Here is a 22283-nt window from a genome sequence, read left to right as displayed (position 1 = left end):
GTTTTCCCTAAAAGGGGACAATTATACCTGTCTAACACGTCTGTTAACATTCCCAGCCAAGGCTACAGCTCAGGAGAGGTTTATAACAGTTTTAAGACTAGAGCCTTGAAGGGTTGAAAGGTATCACTTGCTGGTTCCAAGATGTCTAGTGAAGCAGTCCGTTGCCGGTAAGCTGTTGTGGATAGTTCACATCTAAGGGACGGAGACCTCATCATATCAAAGATATCCATATGATCCTGTAATTTGTACATGAACCTTTTACACTTGGCCGAATGGTTGAGTTCAGCCAACAATTCACGTAGCGTAAGAGGCTTTCACTTAGGAAATTCTCCTGGGATAGTTACAAGACGAGCAAGATTGGGCCCACGCGTGTTTACTAGGTAACCCTACACACCAAGGATGTCTTTCTTAGGTAGCATACATTTGCTGTTCTTCTGGTCGTTTGGTATCAAAATTGTCCAAACCAAAAATGCCTCATTAATAGCACATCTCACAGTTCAAAAGCCATAAAAGAAATGGGTTGCCGTGGATATCGATACTGTGGAGAATATGAACAGATATAACCTGCAACACCAACATGCACCTCTTGGTATAGAAAGAGATATGTGGTATTTGCTATTGTGACTTTTTCACCTTGTTTAAATTGTTGCTGCTGCCTTGGAAGTCTTACAATATTCAGAGATGCTACGTCCTAATTCAGCTCTTGTGGCCCCAGCAAGTTAGGTGACAGTGGGTGTCCCTGTGGAATGGGAGTTCTGTAAAATGTGAAATCTTAGATTCCATGGAAGTGGGAATCTTCTGTCTAAGAGGTAAATAGAATCGCACACTCTTAGATTCAACAGGAATCTGAACAATGCCCCAGTGGTGTCATCTGTCCAATTTCGTTGTGCTGCCCATAGTTCTGTACCCGTCAAGGCTCTATGATGTTTATTAGATATGGGTTCATGTCTCACCCACTTGGACGTCAGCGAACCCCCTATGGTGGAGCTGCATGGGTCATACGAAGAGACGTGGAGTCCAGAATCCTCTCTGTTAGCCATCTGACATTACGGGATCCTGGCCAACAACCTTTCATTCCAGACAGCCTCCCTATTAGGAGATACTCTTACTAAAGCAGATACAATGGTGCTTTTCATTAACTCAGCAACACTACTCTCGTTTCATCTGGCTATAAGCTCACTTACCTGAGGATGTAACGTCAGGTAAGCCTCTTATCCTTAGTACCCTTCCAACTCAATCCCTGAATTACTTTCTGGAAACCCCAGACCCACCCATCACTGAGAATAATCTGTAAAAGGGAAGTTAAAGTTTCTGGGTGCTTCCAAACTTCCCAAGCCCACTAGAGTGTGTCAGTGACTGTGTTGCTGGCACTTCAAAACTACCTGCGTTGAGACAGAATAAAGCAGGTACATCTTCTAATGAAGTGAAAGACTTACCTAGGCTCCGGTTACTGCCCTGCGAGTCCTTCCTGGAGGAGGTGCTGCTTGGTACACTGGACGCGGAGTCATATCTCTGAAAAGTAAACTCCTGGTTAGTCAGTTCTGTGCACATCCCAGGATCCACAGTGCATAGTGTCTCCTTGCACCAGCGCGTCAGAAACCCCATCAAATCTATTGTACACGCCCTTTGGAAACCACACAAGCCTGTCTTAAGGATATGTTTAATTAAAGTGATGACTCAGTGTTTATCCATCAATATCCTCTGTCATATGATTCTGCCAGACTTGTTACCTTCAGCAAGTTTACCTGGCACAGATATACCTACTGGTGCTGCAGTAAAATATATTAGGATACGCAGCAGGATACAGCTGGGTCACAGAGGGGTATTTATGGACAATATATTTTTGTTAAATATTTTATTGGGATTGAGCGGAGTCAAGAGTATACATATGAGATCAAGTTGTTCATTTACCATCAAGTAGAAAAATCAATGTCCTCAAATTCACATAATCACTAGGATTCCCCTCCCCCCCGCCCCGCACCCCCAATGTGAATTGCCAATTAGGAAATAAAGCATCGAAACGGGAAGAGAACAACGGAGCTCCCTCCCCATCCCCTCCCTGAATGTTTCCCTAGCACCCCATTCCTAATTCGTTGTGGCCCTATCAACGGAAGTGAAATTAACGGAGACGCCCACTGCAATTTTGGTTTATGACAACGTGTAAGTGGGGTTTACAGAGTAAAGTGAATTTGTCTATAGGCATGAGGACAAACCAAGCAGAGCCGCATGGAAGGGTCTGCGGCTGGCGCACAGCTTTACCACGACGTCCATGTATAGGAGAGAATACCTCCGCATGCTATGCCATGTAAAGCTGCATTATGTGAACTAATAAAGTGACACGGGTGCTAGGTGTCAATGGCCTACCGAGGCACGTGGTAACTGTTAGAATCCGGGTTCTCTGGTTGGCACAGGTAGGTACTTGTGACAAGCAGGGAACCTTTCCTCCAGTCAGGGAAAGGGGTTACACTACTAAAACAACCCCTGCTCACTCTCTAGGTAGCTTGGCGCGAGCAGACAAGGCTTATCTCAGAGCGTTATAGGTTAAGCATTTGTGAACACATACAGTAACCAAGTGACAACACTACAAATGGACACCACACAGGTATTTATATTAAAAATAAGGATTCTTTATATAGGATTATCACAAGACCATTAAACGATTAAAAATACACAATACGGTTGCTTAGTTGGTAGAAGATTGCTTGGTTTCTCTTAAGTTCTTAAATGCGACACTTTAAGTCAATGTACCTTAGATGCGACACGCAGGGCAACGAAAGTGTTGCAGCGATGCAGATGCGTTGAAGTTCTTGGTGCAAAAGAAATAAAGACGGGATCTTCCAGATGCGTTACGCTTCTCCGATGTTGCGAGAAGGCTTGACTCGATGCGTCAGCTACAGCGGCGTCACCCTTGACGAGATGCAGCGGCACTCTTCTCCGACGTTGCGAGACACTTCCGCTCGATGCGATGCTGCAGCGGCGACACCCCTTCTGCGAGATGCGACGACAGCGGCTCCGACGGCGGCACGCTTCTCCGTGGATGCGAGGCGCTTTTCGGGTTGCGGTGCGATGCGACAACTACGATGGCTGCGATGGCAACACGCTTCCTCCTCGATGCGAGACTCTTCTCTCGATGCGGTGCAATGCGACAGCTGCGATGGCTGCGATGGCGATACGCTTCTTCCGCATTGCGAGACACTTCCGGAATGATGCGAGACGCTTCCGCTCGATGCGATGCTGCAGCGGCGACACTCTCTGCGAGATGCGACGACAGCGGCTCCGACGGCGGCACGCTTCTCTTCCTTGCGTCGCACTTCCAGCTCCTTGCGACACGCAGACCCTCAGAAGGCCCAACAACAACAGCAGGCACTTCCAAAGAGACTCTGGGGAGCTGGGGGTGAAGTCCACTGGTCCTGGGACTTCATTCAGGGGGCAAGCTCAGTTCAAGCCCTTGGAGATCTTTTCAAAGCACAAGTTGAAGCAAAGTCTTTAGTAGTCTTTCTCCTCTCCTTCAGCAGCAAGGCAACCACTGCAGGCCAATCCCCCAGGTCAGGGACAGTTACTCCTCCTACAGCTTTCCCAGTTCCTTCTCTTCTGGCAGAGGTTCTTCTTGTTTCAGCAGGATCTAATTTCTTGGGAGCAGGGTCCCAATACTTATACCCCTAATTCCTTTGTTCCTCTGGGGTTGAGGGGCCTTTGCCCAGTCCAAACCAGTTCTTGAGCACTCTGTTGACATGACTCTGCCTTTCTATTCAGGGTGCAGGGCAGAGACATCAGCCGCTCCGCTGGAGGTGGAGCCAGCATTGTGGTAGCAGAGCACAACCCTATTCAGAGCCCAGGTGTACTCCTCCCACCCATCTGACTGCCAATCTTCCTATTCACCACCAGGCTGCCTAGCCCTGCCCCTCTGGGTTTCCCCAGCCCTGTCACTCACACAGCCAGACAGGCAGATACACATCATAGCAGAGGCGGGCTGAAATGGTCAAGCAAGCAAATACCAACTTTCTAAAAGTGGTATTTGCAAACACAGAATATTAAAATAAACTTTACTAAAAGATTTATTTTATTATTCTGAGTTCAGGCATACTAAACTCGAATTTCTACCATGTTCCCTGGGTCTGTTAGGATCATAGAATGTAACAATTCTAACAGCCCATTCTGGCCTATGGAGAACAGGTAGCCTTACAATAGTGAAAAACGAAAATGGCTGTAATTCACTATTAGGACATGCCACATACATCAGGGCTTGTCCTACCTTATGCTTACAATGCACCCTGCTCTTGGGCCTACCATAGGGGCGACTGATATGAAGTTAAGGGAAGGTTTAGGGACTGGTAAGTGTGTGCACTTACCCAGTCAGCATGACAGTACCAGACTGCACGCAGGTTCTGCAATGGCAGACCTTAGATACATTTTACCAGGCCGCTTCTGTGGGTGGCACAACCAGTGCTGCAAGCCCACCAGCAGCATTTGTATTTACAAGCCCTGGCACTCCTGGTGCACTTTACTGGGGTCTGACAATAAACCAAATAAGCCAATCAGGGAATCCAACCAACATATACATTTTAAATAGGGAGAGTATATGCACTTTAGCACTGAACAGCAGTGGTAAAGTGCTCAGAGTCATAAAATAGCCAACAACAGGTCAGAAAAAGTACAGGTGGAAGGCAAAAAGTCTAGGGACCATCCGGCCAAAAGGGCCAGGTCCAACAGTTACTAATTGCAGGAGCGGTCACAATGCATTGACACATTGCCTCTTGACTCTCAAGGCATGACAGATTGCCTTCTTGCTAGCCCAGTCCCCTTGTGGCTCTCAAGGAGTAACAATGATGATAGCCCGACTGTCGTAAAGCCATTTGCGCCACGTGCGTTGTAATTTTTTTTTCAATCACAAGTCTGCTAATCTGTTCAGTGCAGGCTTTGGGGTTACAAAAAGCCTTACCATATATGGCATTTGGTCGCTATTTTTTGCTCATTTTGCTGTTTTATATGGAGCTAACGTGGCACAAGAGAGCTTCTCATGAGAATCGGATTAAGTTACACATTTTTAGGCACGGGCAAATTGGGTGATTTGCCTAGAATCACAGGATGTTGAGCGCCGAGCTGTGCTTAATTTGTAAACAACTTAGTGCCGGGGCTCTCGACAGGAGGACACTAGAGCTTGCACCATCCGTTGCCCCTGGCAGCACTGCCAAAGACAGCACCAACACACTTCTAATCATCACACTCTTAAAGGTGTGACCATTCATACTATTACAGCCCCCCAAAGCTATAAGAATGGCTTTGGAGGCAAAAACTACTAATTGGAAATGTAAATTTAAATAATAAACAGAAGTTGTTGTGCTTGTACCAAAATTGGCAGACACCATTACCATGTGGCACACAGTCATAAGCCCAGGTGCTGGCAATTAAGAGCCGGTGCTGAGCACTGGAAAGCACTGGCACAAATTAAGCACTGGCGCCGGGATTCGAACAAGGCCCTACAGTCTCAAGGTTAGCTGGCATCTCTAACCGTTGGGCTACATCTTCTCCGATAACGGAAGTTGTTTGTTAGTAAACTGTCCACATGGTAGCTGAATGGCCTCACATGAAGCTCAAACAGGTTGCAGTGGGAAGCAGAGAGACGAGTTATGGGTAAGCAGCAGTTTGTAGGACTCACTTAACAGAAATATTTCACCTGAAGCAAAGTATTCAGGAATATCTTCAGGAATATACTCTTAGAAGAAGGGACACAGAAGGAAGCAAAGTTCCTTATCGTGCATACCTCCGTGAACGGCCTATTTGGCAGATTTTCATTTTTAGTAGCATTTTCTATCAGTGCACAAGTTCTAAAAAAAAAAAAAAGTGGAGGGACTAACCAAGTTACGCAGTATTCAAGTGACATCATGACAAGTGACATCAAAGCACACGACATCATGGCAAGGCATCACGGTAAGTGACATCAAAGGAAGTGGCATTACAACCCATGACCTCACAGGAAGTGACATTACAAGAAGTGACATCAGATCTTAACACCTCACACATGTTTAACATGTCTATCATGAATAGATCTGAGAACATTACGAGATTTAACAAATTAGATTTTGCATTGGGATTGAACCAAAAAGTGATGTAACCCTAATGCAAAGCGTGGGCCTCAATTTATAAAACTTTTTTAAACTCTGTCACAAAGAAATTGGCAACATGGAGAAAAGTGGCAGTAAATGTGTTATGCTTGATTGGTTGCAAAGTCTGCATATTAAAATATCTCATGGGGTTAAGGCGCTCGCCGCAGAGATCATTGTGTGCCCAGTAAATCTCAGGGAATAATAATGGTAAAATAAATCTGGAGGGTAAACATTTGCTGGAGAGATCTACGTTTGTCTAGTCACAGTTTTCAAACAAAGTAGCATAAGGGGATAAAATGTCTCCTGCTAAGCACACCATTTAACATGCAGATGACAGATTTTTAGTTATGTAGCTAGGTGAGTGGGTTACTGCTTTTAACACAGTCATCCTTTTGTGACTTGCAGTTCATGAATTGTAATCCTTCTAACATAGCACTGAGAGCTAATAAGGACATGTGACTTCATACACCTTGTAACCCTCACTGTCTTATGTAACACATCCTGTACATTGATTTACACATTTATATGATTTATTGTCAATGTCTTATGTGTATGTGTGATGTAAAGCGCACTAATACCCTCCATTGGGATGAGTAGCGCTACAAAAGAAATAAAACAAAATAGTGATATTTAAATTGTTATTTGTGTAAATACTGGGACAGACCAATGCATCTGAAATCACATCTACTGAGTACCATTTCTGAACAAAGTCAAAACCCTACTTCTCTTAAATACTTGTGCAGTATTAACAAGCTGTTTGTTTCCCCTCCATTGCATTTGCATCTAGGTGTGAGGCTCCAGATAGATCCCAGCAAGGATACTCAAACAAAAGGAGGCCTGATAGAAGGCCTTTCTTTTGGGCCCTGCTCAAATTTAAAATAACAAAGTCCCCTGTCCGCCTGCACATTGCTGCTAGGAAAGGAAAGTAGACAATGTCCCGGTGTCAGAAAATTACACCGGGATGAGATCAGAATAATTCAGTGGAGCTCAACTTCTTGGCAGGGTGGACGACGTCTACCCCCAATTTGTGCCCTGCCTTCTATCATTTCTCATGTCATGCGTTTTCACCTGCCTGTGATCTTCCCACAGGGCGGGGGAGTGTGCATGGGCTAACTTTGGGTTTTCTTAAGGTGTTGAGGAGGGGGCTATCGACAAGACATATACAACAAATACCAGAAAACGTCCATGTGGCATATTGCTTGGAGGGGTAACAAAAAGGGAGGCACTCATTTGATTAATGAACACAGTTCAGCAATCAGGACAAAATGTATGAACGCTGCTAAAGTATCTCAACGTTTAGACAAAAATGCAACCCCAATAACATATGGTAGTGAATAAAAGCAAAGATTTCAGTGAAGAGAAAAGGAGGTGATGTCGACAAAAATGTTAGCGTAGGGAACAACTTAAGAAAGTGCTAAAATAAGACATCAGTGAAAAGCAGGATTATATTCATTGGTCTTTGGTTGGACACTTTTGGAAAATTCTAATTTTTTTCCTGATTGGAGGGTGTGTCAGTTGTTCTCCTATACTCCCCCTTACAGATGGGATAGTCATATAAAATAGATTTATAGCCTAAAGGTGAGGTCTTTATCCCATGAGTAGTTCCTGGAGAGAAGCCTTCCTCTTTATTATTAGTGCATATATACACAGTTTACTCACTAACCCATGCATTCAGTAAGATACGTTTAATCACTCACTTATAGAGTCAGTCACGCACCTACTAAATCATCCAGACACTTATACACCCACTCATTCTTCACTATGCCTTTCCCTATATATATTAAACATATTTAAACTTTACAGAAACACACAGTCACTGGATGATGTCATCAGTGATGTCATCAGTGATGTTATTTGAGATGTCATCAGCGATGTCTTCAGTGATGTCATTGACCATGTCATGAGTGATGCAATATGTGACATCATCAGCAGTGCATTGCGAGGGCATGAGTTATAGGTAGCTGAACTAACTATAACAGGGGAATTTCTCTGGTTTTGTACAAGTGAAATGTCCAACTAACTATAACTTTCCCTAAAACCTACGTTTTTTTCAGTGAATTTCTAAGGTTTTTTAAATGCTAATTTCTAACTATAAGATGCCTGAAACCAATGGTTTTTTCAGTGAATTTCAACGGTTTTTTAAATGCTAATTTCTAACTATAATGTGCCTGAAACCTATGTTTTTTTAAGTGAATTTCAAAGGTTTTTTAAATGCTAGTTTCTAACTATGTCTACAGAGGTAGGACATGTGAAGAAAGAAGATAAAATGCACAGAAAGAAGCAAAAGAAATGCAGAAAGAAGCAACAGAAGTCCACAAAGACGAAGAGGCCCCCCCAAACCTTAAAAAAATAAGCCCCGGGGGGTGGCGGTCTCTGGGGCTGCAGGGATCCCCCTGGGCCCCCGCAATTTCATTTCAGCATACCCCGGGACCTGGCCCACCCGGGGCTTACTTAAATGGAGCGCAGGAGCCCGCACAGCGCGAATTCGGACGATTTAAAAAAAACAAAATGCTTTTTTGGGCCCTGGGGGTCCTTGTGGGACCCGCTGGCCAGGCCTAGGGGGTCAGGGTGTTTCTACCCGGCCCCCTTTTCTTGTTTTTTGCGTTTTTTTTTTTTATTAAAGAGATACAAACAAGGGCCTACAACCACACGGGCCGGCCGCTAGAAAGCTCGGGAGCCAGCAAGGCAACTCCATACATTCAAATAAGTCAGAAGCAAGAGCTCCCGAAAGTTCAAAAGCACATATAACAGGCCGCGGCCATAGTCCAAGGGCAATCGAAAAGAACGGTTTCATATTTTCTAAAAAAAAAGAAAAGAAAGACCCACAATAACACACAAACACGGCAATGAAAGTCCGAAATAGCATCGTGCGCTCCCCAGGACGGGGGAAGATCCATATTATCTAGAATAACTCTTGACAGGAGGTGGTAGTGGGGGGCGGCGGGAAAGGGGACAAAGCATGCACAATTACGTAGAATGTGCGGCTAGGGGGACAAAGCGACGTCGACTCTCTCGCGGCAGAGGCGGAGCGCAGATATTCCCACAATAGGAATTCCATGGACCCCACACCTTAGTCCACCTCCCAGGCTTGCCTCTCACCACATACACCGTCTTCTCCCTGAATATACACCAATCCATATTCTCCTTCCATACCGAAATCGTAGGCGGCCTCGGGGAACCCCACAACTGTGCGATATTGCGCTTAGCCACCATGTACCCCAGAGTCACCCACTGTGTCTGCGCCGCGTTATAGTCATTTGGTTCCCAGACATTCAGCAAACACCTCCTGGCCTCTGGTAACAAAGCGACATGCGTGACTTCCTCCATTACAGTATGTACCCCGTTCCAAAATCGTACAACCTCCAAACATTCCCATAGGATATGAAGAAAGGTACCCAACAAGCCACAGCCACGCTTACACAGTCCATCCCTTGAATAACCCATACGTATCAAACCCGGCCCTGTGACATACACTCTATGGAGTATCTTCAGCTGCACAAATCTAAGGCGGGCCGGGATCGCCACCTCTTTCGGGGAGGCCACCGCCGATACCCAATCCTCATCGTCCAGTTCCAATCCGTCGGCCGTCCACGCCTCCCGCAGATGGGTCAGCAAGTCCGTACGATCATTAATAAGTTTTTTATAAATCAGGGAAATAGTGCTGTCGGGCACATAGCCGTCTAACACCCTATCTTCCAACGGGGAATATTCTGGGATAGCAGCGACATCCGGAAAAACCGAACACAGCGCATGGTGGGCCTGTGCATATCGAAAGTACTCCCTATCATTTAATTTGTATTCAGTTTTGAGCATGTCAAACGTTTTAAAGGACCCTTTCGCCCAGAGGTCACCCACCTTACTTATACCAATCATGTCCCATTTCTCAAAGCCTTTCGTTTTCCACAGACAACCCAAACGCTGGGAGGCATACAACGGCGTCACTCGAGTCAAGCGATCCCTCCACCCCATCGCGGCATTCGCCGCATGCCACACGCGTACCGCAACTTGCGTTGGTCCTGTCAACCGTGCATCCGGAGTCGCCGAATACAGTGCCCTGTTGTAATCCCCGCCCGGAAGTAATAACTTATCCATCTCGAAGGCCGGATTCAAAGCAGGACCGTATATCCCGTGGTTCACCGCCGCCAATTGAGACGCCCAATAGTATCTTTTAATATCGGGGAGGGCGACACCCCCATCGTACCAAGGGAGTGTCAACTTGGCGAGAGCGATCCTCGGTCGCCCGTCCCAAAACAGTTGGCGCTGAAGACCCTCCACCTCACGGAAGTAACGGGCCGGCACGACATCCAGCGTATTTTGTAAAGCGTACAAAAAACGAGGCAGCGACATCATTTTAAACAATGCCAACCGTCCGAGCGGCGAGAGCGGAAGCCGTCGCCACCTCGCGACGTCGGCCTTCAATCGCTGGAGTGGAGGAAGAAGGTTCCGCTCGTAGCGGATCGCAGGGTCCAGTGATATGAAGATCCCCAAATATTTGAACCCCAATGTAGCAATCTGAATAGGGCACCCCCGCGGCAAGAGGGGGGCCCCGCCCGAGAGGACGTAAACACATGACTTGGCCCAGTTGATAACCAGGCCAGAATTACGACCGAAGGAATTCAATACGTCCACCAATACAATTAGCGACTGTCGAGGAGAGGTGAGATACAGAAGGATGTCATCAGCATAAAGGGAGACACGGTCCTCGAATTCCGGCGTCCATCTAATGCCCCGCAGCGACGGCTCCCAACGCAACCAGGCAGCGAGAGGCTCTAAAGAAAGTGCGAAGAGGAGGGGCGACAACGGACAGCCCTGCCGCGTACCTCTCCCCAGCGCGAAGGGAGCCGACGCCCTACCATTCACCACAACCTGCGCCAATGGGTCAGCGTATAGCAATTTTACCCACCCAATGAATTCAGGGCCAAACCCGAATTTCGCTAACGCAGCCCAGATATACGGCCACTCTAAAGTGTCGAACGCCATGGTAGCGTCCAAAGACGCCAAGATGGCCGGCTCTCACATAAACTCCGCTCTAGCAAGCACGCCATGCAACCGCCTCAGGTTCAAGTCGCCCACGACCCGAACCAGACGATTGGCCAATACCTTAGCCAGAATTTTGGGTTCCGCGTTCAACAACGAGATAGGCCTGTAGGAGGCACAGCAGTCTCGCGGCTTCCCCTCTTTATGTATCAAAACTATGGTGGCGAGACGTTGGTCAAGGGGGAGGGAGCCCGCCGCCCGTGCAGCGAGGAACATGTCACGGAGATATGGTGCTATCTTATCTGGACGCAACTTATATAGTTCAATGGGGAGACCATTGGGACCCATGGCCTTACCAGAAGCGATCGAGCGAATGGCCAGAGCAATCTCATCCGGCGACAACTTCGCCTCCATCAGTATGCTATCGGCCTCCGAGAGGGACGGCAATGCAATATCTCTAAGTAACAGATGAGATTCCTCCTCCGAGCACCCAGAGACCGGAGAGTATACCCCACGGAAGTAATCCGCGAAGCAGTCAACAATTTCCACCGGGTCAGTCACACACACGCCATCCACTCTCTCCACAACCGGCACCACTCTACTCGCTCTCTCCTTCCTGTCCAACCAAGCAATCAACTTCCCGGCCTTATCTCCCACATCATACAGTCGTCCTTGTTTCTCTCTACTCATCCTTTTAGCAGCATCCGTGACCAGCGCTCTATAATCTGATTGTTTAAGGTTGAGAACGTGCAATTTCTCGTCCGTGACACCCCGCTCCAGATCCCCCTCCATCTCAGCTATGTCAGTTTCCAGGCGGACCACTTCTTCCCTCCCGCACCTCCTAGCATGGGAAATAAGAGACAAGGCTTGCCCCCGGATCACCGTTTTATAACCTTCCCATAGGGAGATAGCAGACGACACTGACCCCACATTATCTTTGAAGTAGTGATCAATGGACTTAACCAGTTCAGCGCGAACATTAGGGTTACGTAAATACCAGGGGTTAATTGGCGCTACTCTTCCCTCCGCCCCAGGAACAACCTCCATCTGCAACAATAGAGGGGAATGGTCAGAAATACCTCGGGCCAAATGACGCACCTCCCCGATCATTCCAGCCTGGAACGCTGGCATAAGTATATAATCAAGTCTCGAGAGACTCCCGTGGGCCCCCGAGTGGAAGGTGTATTGTGCCTGTCCCGGGTGCATCAGTCTCCAGCAATCTATAAGTCCTAAAGTATCTAGAAAGCCACCCAACCAGGCCTGGGCTCTAGGGAGATCCCTGGGGGGTGACGGTCCTCCATACCGGATACAACAGCGTTAAAATCACCCCCTAACACCAGAACCCCCCCAGGGAGTCCCAAGACCAAACGCCCCAAATCCGCAAATGTAGCCGCCTGCAATCCCGGCAGCACATAAACAGCAACAAGCGAAACAGTTCTACCCTCCCATCTCCCCACCAATGCCGCATATCGCCCTCTATCATCGTGGAGCACCTCGTTCACCTCCAACGGGAGAGAGGCCCTGACCAAGATACCCACTCCCCTAGAGCCAGAAGTGAAACCAGAGTGAACAGCTAGGCGATAACCCCGCCTATTCAGGGCATGGAAGGAGTTCCCAAGCAGATGTGTCTCCTGCAGGAAAACAATGTCGGGTGAGATCCGTTTCAAAAACTGCAACACCACCCCGCGCTTGATCCTATCCCCCAGTCCGTTCACATTCCACGAGAGTATTCTCAATCCCTTACCCCCCACCCCGCTCCCGTGCATAATGCCCACATCCCGGAGAACACAACCAGAACAAATCAGCAACTAACCTCACATTGCCTTGTGAAACAAAGAAACATTCCCCAACTCCCCCCCTCCCCACCAACCTTCCCGTTACAACTCCCCCCACCCTGCACCCCTGCGTGAGCCCATGTAGCCCCCTCAACTTGCAGTGTGCCTGTCGCCTTAACATTAACTATTGCTACAAAAAGAAAACCCCTGAGGAGGAAAGAGCCTCACTGAGCACCCCACAACCCCCGGGCATTGAAGGATAAGGTGCTGATTAGAAACACCAAACCAAAATATGGAAGTGCCATCACAATAGTCAGTCACCGGGAACCAAAAGTCTACTCCTGTCCGGCCGCGCCCGCTCCGTTCCCCTCGATCTGTCCCTCTCGACGTCGTTGCTGAGGCAGGGTATCAAGCCAATCTCCAACCTCCTCCGGCCGATCAAAGAAGTACGTCCGATCCTCAAACTCAACCCGCAACCTGGCCGGAAAGAGCATCGCATATTTCAGGTCCATGTCTCTCAGTCGCCGTTTGACACCCATGAACTCCTGTCGCTGCTTTTGGACCAATTGTGTGAAGTCCGGGTAGAAACTTATATGAGTGTTCTCGAACTTCGTCGGCCCACTCACCCTCGAGGCCTGCAGTATAGCGTCCCTGTCCCTGAAATGAAAAATTCTGGCGATGATGGGCCGTGGGGGAGCGCCCGGTTTGGGCTTACCACCCGGAACTCTATGGGCCCGCTCAACCGCAAAGAATTTACTCAAGCCTTTGGGTGCGAGATGGTTGATCACAAGGTCTTCCACAAAGAGGTCAGCAGCAGGAACCTCCGATTTCTCCGGCACCCCGATTATGCGCACATTACTCCGCCGAGCCCTACTTTCAAAATCCTCCAATCGACGGGCAGACAAAGCAGTGGACGTCCGCAGATTACTGACCTCGGTTTGCAGGTAAGACACGTCCGTTACCAGACTCGACGTCGTCAGACCCAAGGATTTGACCTTTTCATTCGTTTGTGAAAGGTCCGCTCTGACTAGGTTAACGTCGATCAAAACTGTGTCCAATTTATGGGCCAATGTATCGAATCGCTGGCCGACTGCCGCTTTCATCTCTTCGATGGCACCCATGACGTCCTGCAGTGTTAACTCCGTTGACGATCCCGGGCCATCCTTGGATCTTTCCGGCGACTTATGCGGGCCACCAGGGGAACCTCTCGACTGGGTATAGCGGTCCATGCTGTTAGTTTGGGTATGAGCTCCCCGCCTAGTCGTCTTGGATTTTTGCTTATCTCCGTCCAATCTAGCCGCCATTGTCTGATGAGCGTCAAGGGTGTCGGCCACCAACACGATGAGCGAGCACCGGAGAACCAATCTAGAACGCCTCGGAGACCCCAAAGGGTAGTCCCAGCTAGTGGCCAAGAGCAGGCAGGGTACCCAATCGTCCCACCGTAAATGTGTAATGACAATCCAAGGCCCCTCAGGTTCAGCGAGGAGACCCGAAACCGAAAGTGAAAGTAGGGGGTGCGCACCGGCCCAAGTCCTGCATGCCGTTGTTTTTCACTTTCTGCCCGGGCACCATGCCAACTCGAGTCCGGGGCAAGGTCTGGAGTAGGCCGCCAACTTGGAGTCGATACTATTCCGGCTCCCGATGTCCGATTTGAATTTGGACAGCAGGTATCACCTCCACGTAGGTTCGCCCGTGGAAGCCCGTCGATAAAATCAGGATCAATTCAGGATAGACGTGGGAGGTTGTGGAGGCCCTCGGGAGCCCTGTGCCTACGCGGCCATCTTGGTTGCGCGCTAGGCTCCTCCTCTCTGCGTTTCTTTTTTTTGTTTTCTTGTGCCTCGGTTATCGAGGCACAAGATGGCTGCCAACACTTCCTGGTTTGGAGTGTTGACAGCCAATTAGAATAAAGCTCGTGGTCGGGAGGGTGTGCGGATCCACCACGCCGCTAAATATCGAAACTTTTATGTTTTGATTTTCTCAGCAACTACTGAACAGATGTACACCATTAAAAAAAAGGTCTCTTTCTGAACCAAGGGCTACCTTTTTGCCAAATTTGGTGTAATGCTGTTCAGCAGTTCAAGCTGTAACCGTGTCTAAAGTTTCCTATGGAAAATTGATTTTCCGACCTCTATTTTTTGAATTTCTCAGGAACCACTGAACAGATTTACACCATTTAACAAAAAGGTCTCTCTGAACCAAGGGCTGCCTTTTTGCCAAATTTGGTGTAATTCCTTTCATCAGTTCGGGCTGTAGCCGTGTCTGAAGTTTCCTATGGGAATTAACATGGAGAAAACACTCGGCCCCCACTTGCCGAATCACCCTGAAACTTTCAAGATAGGAGCTGAACGGAGCGGGCCATAAGTTTTGAAAATTACGCGAATATTCGTCAACCGGGGCCAAAGTTATTGGGAAAACAAAAAACGCTTTTCCTATGGAAACTAGGTCCTAACTATAACTACCTACTGGCGACCGCCAGTAGGAGAGATTATATATATTTATATATATACATATATCTTTTTTGCTATATATATATATATATTGTTTTTTTTTCTTTCATTTTTAATTATTCAACCCATAACGATTATTAGACATGTCAGTGCCTTATTTATATTTGTATGTCAAAATGTAATTGATGCTGGATGTATATGTATTTAATCTTGTAATACTTTAAGGGTATCCATCACCCTGCTCATCAAGTAGCAGTATTCTGTGGGGATCTTAAAAAAATAGTAATTGTTTTGAAAATCTTTTTTTTAACCTAGGTTTTTTGGTTGAATGTAAACTGTTTTAAAAAAAAGTTTTTTTGAACTTATAATTAACTAGCCATTTTGTAGATATTGATTAATAAGCATTTTTATATATTATTCTTTAGATGTACATTTATGAAGATAACTATTGCAATGTGTGTCTGCAGAATTCCGAGGAACAGGTAAAACATTTAAACTTAAATAAGAATGAAAATGTCTCCACAATCTGATCACTGATTTATTTTTCAGAAAGGAGAGTATGTAACAAAATATGAATTCTCCTACATAATCAAACGGATATACATGAAGAAGAATATTTTTATATTTTTTTTCTCTGTAGAGTGTAGAGTAATTCTAAGATAGCTGCCATCTCGAATGTAAAGTGTGTTTGAATATTTTTAAGGTATGGAATTCAAAGTCCCGGGATGGCCATGCAGGGTTCTAAGGTGTTACCAAGAAGTGACCTTGGACCTATAAACTATTGTCAAATTCCTCTGACACATTTTAGACTTAGATTGAAACACTGAATTTTGCTTTCGAAGGAATCTGTTTTAAATGATTGCAGGTGCCATTTGAAAAGTCAAAAAAATATTACGTTGAGGACTCTTATCTGGTGAATCTGATACGACTAACTTGTGACCATAGAAAACTTCTATCCGGTGTGTGGCTTTCTATTATAGATTTGATGTGTATGGCCCTATTGATGGAGACTTAGTGAGAATTGAAGATATTGGAATAATACAAATGTTCTATCCACAAAATGAGAACCTGACCTCATGGTAGGGATTCAATTTTATTTCTGCATGGATTTATTCTCCATTAGTTATTTGAAAAAAGGGGATATCAAGTTGTATATAAACTTCACTCTAAATCCCTTATGGTGTACACTGAGGGCAATGGTAGTAGAGATTTTTCACTAGTATTCAACAAAAGTATACCTAGGTAGGTAAAACCGTGCATGTTTGAGCCTTAATATGACAACAATAGCTTAAAACTAGAGTTCTTTGTGGATGGTTGGATAAGTGAAAGGGTGGGTGGATGACTGAACGGATAGATGGATGGATTGATGAGTGGATGAAAGGGTGGCTGGATTAGTAAAAAGATGGATGACTGAGTAAAAGGATGGGTTTGTGTGATGGAGAGGTTTAAAGATAGATGGCAAGGTTTGGATATGGATGGGCGCATGGGTAGATGGAATGGTGACAGACTGAATGTTGGATGAAAGACTGAATAGATGACAGAATGTATGGATGAAATGGTGAATATCAGCAGGTGGATGGAAGGGTGAAAAGATGAATGGATAGATGCTTGGGTGGAAGAGACAAGCATGATTTTCTGGGGAGGGTCACAATGACTCGCTTCACCTGCTTGGTGCTAAGACCTTTGGTTGAAAGTGGGGGTTATTTTAATTTTCTGGCTACTCCCGTGATCTGAGGAACACCGGCTCGTCTTGCCTGTTAAATGTATGCAAGATCGAATAACAGACTTCAGAGTCACCGATCAATTCAGGTACTTCAATGAAATCTGGTCTTTGGTTTTGAATTGCTATAGGTTGGAAACGTGTGACTGCATGAACTATAGACATTCGATCTCCTTTTATAGCTAGCTGATCTCGATAAACTTTTTGGGGAATTTTTACAGTCTCCTTTGAATAGTCATGTCAGTCAGAGTCAACTGTGAATGTATTTATATAGCGCTTACGACTCCTGATGAGGCAGTCAGGAGTGACTGGCTCGCTCGGTTCGTCCACAGTCATTCAAACTAAAAATGTCCTTTGTTGAAACTTGATAATACTGGGAAGTGAGAAGAAATGTGATCTCTCACTGGTCTGGAAGAAATATGATTACAATTTTCGTTTTTCTGCACGGCACCAGCAGAACAATACACAAATGTAGCATGAAATTAGAAGGTGGTATAAACTCAAAGTTAACACAAATTGCTACGACAGCTCATTATTTTTGTAATGTTGGGGGGTTATATGTAAAATCAGATCCCTGCTCAGAATTTCTGTACACTAAAGTAGTGCGCTGAGATCAAACTTTAAAAAGTCATTGCCCATCGAGCTTCAGACTGAGGGAGGTTTTGCAGAAGGAAAAGCTAGAATTAAAATTGTCTGTTCACACAACTTCGTTAAAATGGATACTGGAATCCCTAAAAACACAATTTCCACATATAGCATTTGTGAAAACAAAAAAGACCCTCGATGTTATTCAGCACTACTGTTTCTTATTTAAAACTTACAGGTATGAAAGGGAGCGCAGTAAGTGCTCGGAGGGTGATTCAAAAGCTGTGTATTTGTAGGAATGTACTGGTACTGGTGTGCTTGCGTAGGGTCTGTTGGTGAGCAGGTGCATGTAGTGGCTTGAAGTGTTGCAACTAAATAATTGTGGGGCATTGATCGAGGCTCCAAGGCAAAACATCACAGGAGCTAGTAAGGTTTCCAAATAACATATCGAGCTTTGCGCTGTTGGCTTCATCACGGTGCTGGTTGCTTTTACTTCTACAGATTCAGCTCGTCATTAGGAATGGATTCATGCTTGTTGTTTGTACTGTTACATTGTGTGCCCTAGTGTATGTTTTGTATGTAGGCCCATGCACAGGTTCGCCAAAAAAGGCATTTTTGTACATAATGCATATAATTTAAAAAAGGGAGCAAGCATATTAAGAAAGTTATTAAAAAAATAGATTACGGAAATGAATGCCAGTCTGCTTGCACAGCAGTGGTATGCGTCAGTGTTTTGATTTTATTGTAAACATCCCAATGACTTTGAGAAATGTTTCTTTTAGTACCATATTTTATTAATTATTTCCATGCAAGTGCATTGATTTCTTCAACAAGCATGGGCACGCTTTGACATTTACAGGTACTAAGGACTCTGCACATGAGGACAGAGCTAGGTTTAAGAAGTCTCTTATTGTGCTTTTTCAACAACATTTATGGGAAGGATGCCTTTGGTTTGAAAAGTCGTATTTTTGGTATGACTGTTGATTGGAGGAACGGCAGGAGGAAACACAGAGGGCGAGCGTGTGAGGGGGCAACATGGACAACAAAGGCGTGGGCTGATAAAAAGCAGGACACTCTGGGCATGTCAGATCACTTATGTTTTTTTGCTGGGTGGGCGGCAGCATGGAGGGTAGTTAACATGGACAATGGTGGGTGGCCATTAGGGCAGTCTGTTTATCGAGGGCAGCGGATAAGAACGAGTGTGCACAAAAGCAGCGTATATCAATTAGGAACCGATCATGGTGTCCGGGGATCGACTATTCAAGTCATCAAATGGGGCAGCGTTAGTAGGCTTATGGATCTTTCAAAAATGTTGCACTTATTACAAAATTCTCTGCAAGACTCGTTACATCTGCAGCTGTGGGTGTGGGGAGGTGGGGCTCATGCACAGTGCTGCACTGCTCATTCCATTTAATCATTAAAAAAAAGTAACTATACATATTTTAAACACACAAGTGCAACGAAAATAAAAAGAAACCTATTACAATCTAGCAGACAGAAAAGTAATTCAGAAACAATTGACCAACATGCTCTGTTTTAAAATAAACAGTTTCATAGCAAAAAAAATACATAAATTCCAAAACTATGCTGTGTAGGCGGACTTTCATTGTGCACAAATTCACATAATGAAAGACATTGCTGTCAGAAACTGCCTTGCAGCTAACTCCTGTTGGATGAAGGGGTGGGGCAGAAATACATACATCAGAACACAAGCTGAGGCAGGAAACAAGTACAGTGTTGTGAGGGTGCAGTACCACAGGTTGTCACTGGGTGTCCCTTGGGACCTCTTTTGGCCACATAAGGTACTGCACCTGCAACAAGGATGGGGAAAGAATATGGTGCAGCGGTAAGAGCTGCCGACTGGGGAGATGTTGATTCGTTTTCATGTCTGGTGTTGGCTCAACATAAATGAAAGCTACTAATTTAAAATAAGTATAAGAAATCAATGCAGCATCTCGGAGGTGGGGGCGGGCAAGCAGTGTTGTGCGAGGGGGGTGGGTGAAAGAGATTAAATGAGGGCTCTGCACTGCAAATTCATGTGAAAATTAACCCAAAAGGGCTGGGGAGGAGATTAGCAAAATGAGCAGTGGGCTCAGAGGGATGGTTGGGGGCCTGCGAGCAGTGTTGTGGGAGGGGTGAGGTGGAAGCACAGGGAGATTAAGGGATGGCATGCAAATGAATCGGACCGAAGTTTCATTGCACAAGTAAACAGAACACTTAAGGAGCTAAGCAGCAGGTCAACCAAAAAAAGAGTTCTCTCAAAGTATAAATAACCTGAACAATAAGAACACATGTAACAGGGGCAGTCCTCATAGAAGCATTCAAAACTCCAAAAGGAGGGACTACTAAGTGAATGCTCCAATGATAAGCCAGCATTTCTAAAGGACAGCAAGCGGAACCAATGAAAAAGATGTGCATTTTTTGAAGCCCATATCCTAAATAAGCAAAAGACACACAATTGATGGACGGAATGCAGAACAAATCAAAACATTCACCCCCAAGTCAAGAGATATGGGTTAAATCCATCATTCTTTTGCTCACCATGCCACCTGGCCATATGCAAATCTGTTTTGACCCTGTGCCTCATGGGAACAGTCCAGCCCGAACTGCCAAGGCAGGTCCTCCCTGGACCGGAAACAAGCATCCTGGGACCGGTTTCGGGGTTTAACCCCTCTTCAGCCAGGATAGCTTGATTCCAATGGCACAGTGAGCCCAGGACCCACGTCTGGGCATACCTGGCGCACTTAGGGCGAAAAAGCAAAAGAATGATGGATTTAACCCAGATCTCTTGACTGGGGGAGAATGTTTTGCATTCCTGATTCAAAAGTTGGTCGCACTCTGCTCTTCACACCAGCAAGTAGCCCCAAGAAACTGTGGTAGATGTAGTGGCGACGGCGAGTACGCCTATGCCACGATGTATGTAGAAAAGTATGTGTATGCATTAGCCATCCCTGGACACGTGTTTCGAGGTAGTTGCCTCTCGTCAGCAGGTCAGTGTAAAGGGGTGCCGCGTGGACTGCCAAAATGTAATTAAAACAGGTGAAGTACCTCTCATGGCGCGCAGGTGCAGGTCCAAGGCTCGTCAGCCCGTTGGCTCAAAGGAGCAGTGTGCGGCCAATTGAACTTGATATATTACGGCTCCCTTGAGCCACCGGGCTGACGAGTCCTGGATCAGCACCTGCGCGCCATGAGAGGTACTCTACCTGTTTTTAAATTTTGGCAGTCCACGCGGCACCCCTTTACACTTACCTGCTCCCTGCTGACGAGAGGCAACTACCTCGAAACACGTGTCCAGGGATGGCTAATGCGACACATACTTTTTTACACACACTGTGGCATAGGCGTACTCGCCGTCGCCACTACATTGACCATAGTTCCTTGGGGCAACTTGCTGGTGTGACGAGCAGTGTGCGGCCAATTGAACTTGATATATTACGGCTCCCGTGAGCCACCAGGCTGACGAGTCCTGGATCAGCACCTGCGCGCCATGAGAGGTACTCTACCTGTTTTTAAATTTTGGCAGTCCACGCGGCACCCCTTTACACTTACCTGCTCCCTGCTGACGAGAGGCAACTACCTCGAAACAAGTGTCCAGGGATGGCTAATGCGACACATACTTTTTTACACACACTGTGGCATAGGCGTACTCGCCGTCGCCACTACATTGACCATAGTTCCTTGGGGCAACTTGCTGGTGTGACGAGCAGTGTGCGGCCAATTGAACTTGATATATTACAGCTCCCTTGAGCCACCGGGCTGACGAGTCCTGGATCAGCACCTGCGCGCCATGAGAGGTACTCTACCTGTTTTTAAATTTTGGCAGTCCACGCGGCACCCCTTTACACTTACCTGCTCCCTGCTGACAAGAGGCAACTACCTCGAAACACGTGTCCAGGGATGGCTAATGCAACACATACTTTTTTACACACACTGTGGCATAGGCGTACTCGCCGTCGCCACTACATTGACCATAGTTCCTTGGGGCAACTTGCTGGTGTGACGAGCAGTGTGCGGCCAATTGAACTTGATATATTACAGCTCCCTTGAGCCACCGGGCTGACGAGTCCTGGATCAGCACCTGCGCGCCATGAGAGGTACTCTACCTGTTTTTAAATTTTGGCAGTCCACGCGGCACCCCTTTACACTTACCTGCTCCCTGCTGACAAGAGGCAACTACCTCGAAACACGTGTCCAGGGATGGCTAATGCAACACATACTTTTTTACACACACTGTGGCATAGGCGTACTCGCCGTCGCCACTACATTGACCATAGTTCCTTGGGGCAACTTGCTGGTGTGACGAGCAGTGTGCGGCCAATTGAACTTGATATATTACGGCTCCCTTGAGCCACAGGGCTGACGAGTCCTGGATCAGCACCTGCGCGCCATGAGAGGTACTCTACCTGTTTTTAAATTTTGGCAGTCCACGCGGCACCCCTTTACACTTACCTGCTCCCTGCTGACGAGAGGCAACTACCTCGAAACACGTGTCCAGGGATGGCTAATGCGACACATACTTTTTTACACACACTGTGGCATAGGCGTACTCGCCGTCGCCACTACATTGACCATAGTTCCTTGGGGCAACTTGCTGGTGTGACGAGCAGTGAGCGGCCAATTGAACTTGAAATGTTTTGCATTCCGTCCATCAATTGTGTGTCTTTTGCATATCCTA

At 46.5% G+C, this 22283-nt stretch overlaps 1 protein-coding gene across 1 annotated transcript in view; it reads right to left on the bottom strand.

Moving 5' to 3' along the window:
• TC2N (tandem C2 domains, nuclear) overlaps positions 1–22283 on the bottom strand; it is a 243432-nt gene that overhangs the window by 66510 nt on the left and 154639 nt on the right. The window contains exon 6 of the mRNA XM_085626516.1: positions 1437–1512. Within this exon, the coding sequence (XP_085482642.1) occupies positions 1437–1512 (76 nt within the window). The remainder of the gene's footprint in view (positions 1–1436; positions 1513–22283) is intronic.

This window comes from Triturus cristatus, chromosome 9, assembly GCF_964204655.1.
Source record: "Triturus cristatus chromosome 9, aTriCri1.1, whole genome shotgun sequence".
In the NCBI taxonomy this organism is placed as follows: Eukaryota; Metazoa; Chordata; class Amphibia; order Caudata; family Salamandridae; genus Triturus; species Triturus cristatus.
This window is presented reverse-complemented; position numbering and strand designations above follow the sequence as displayed.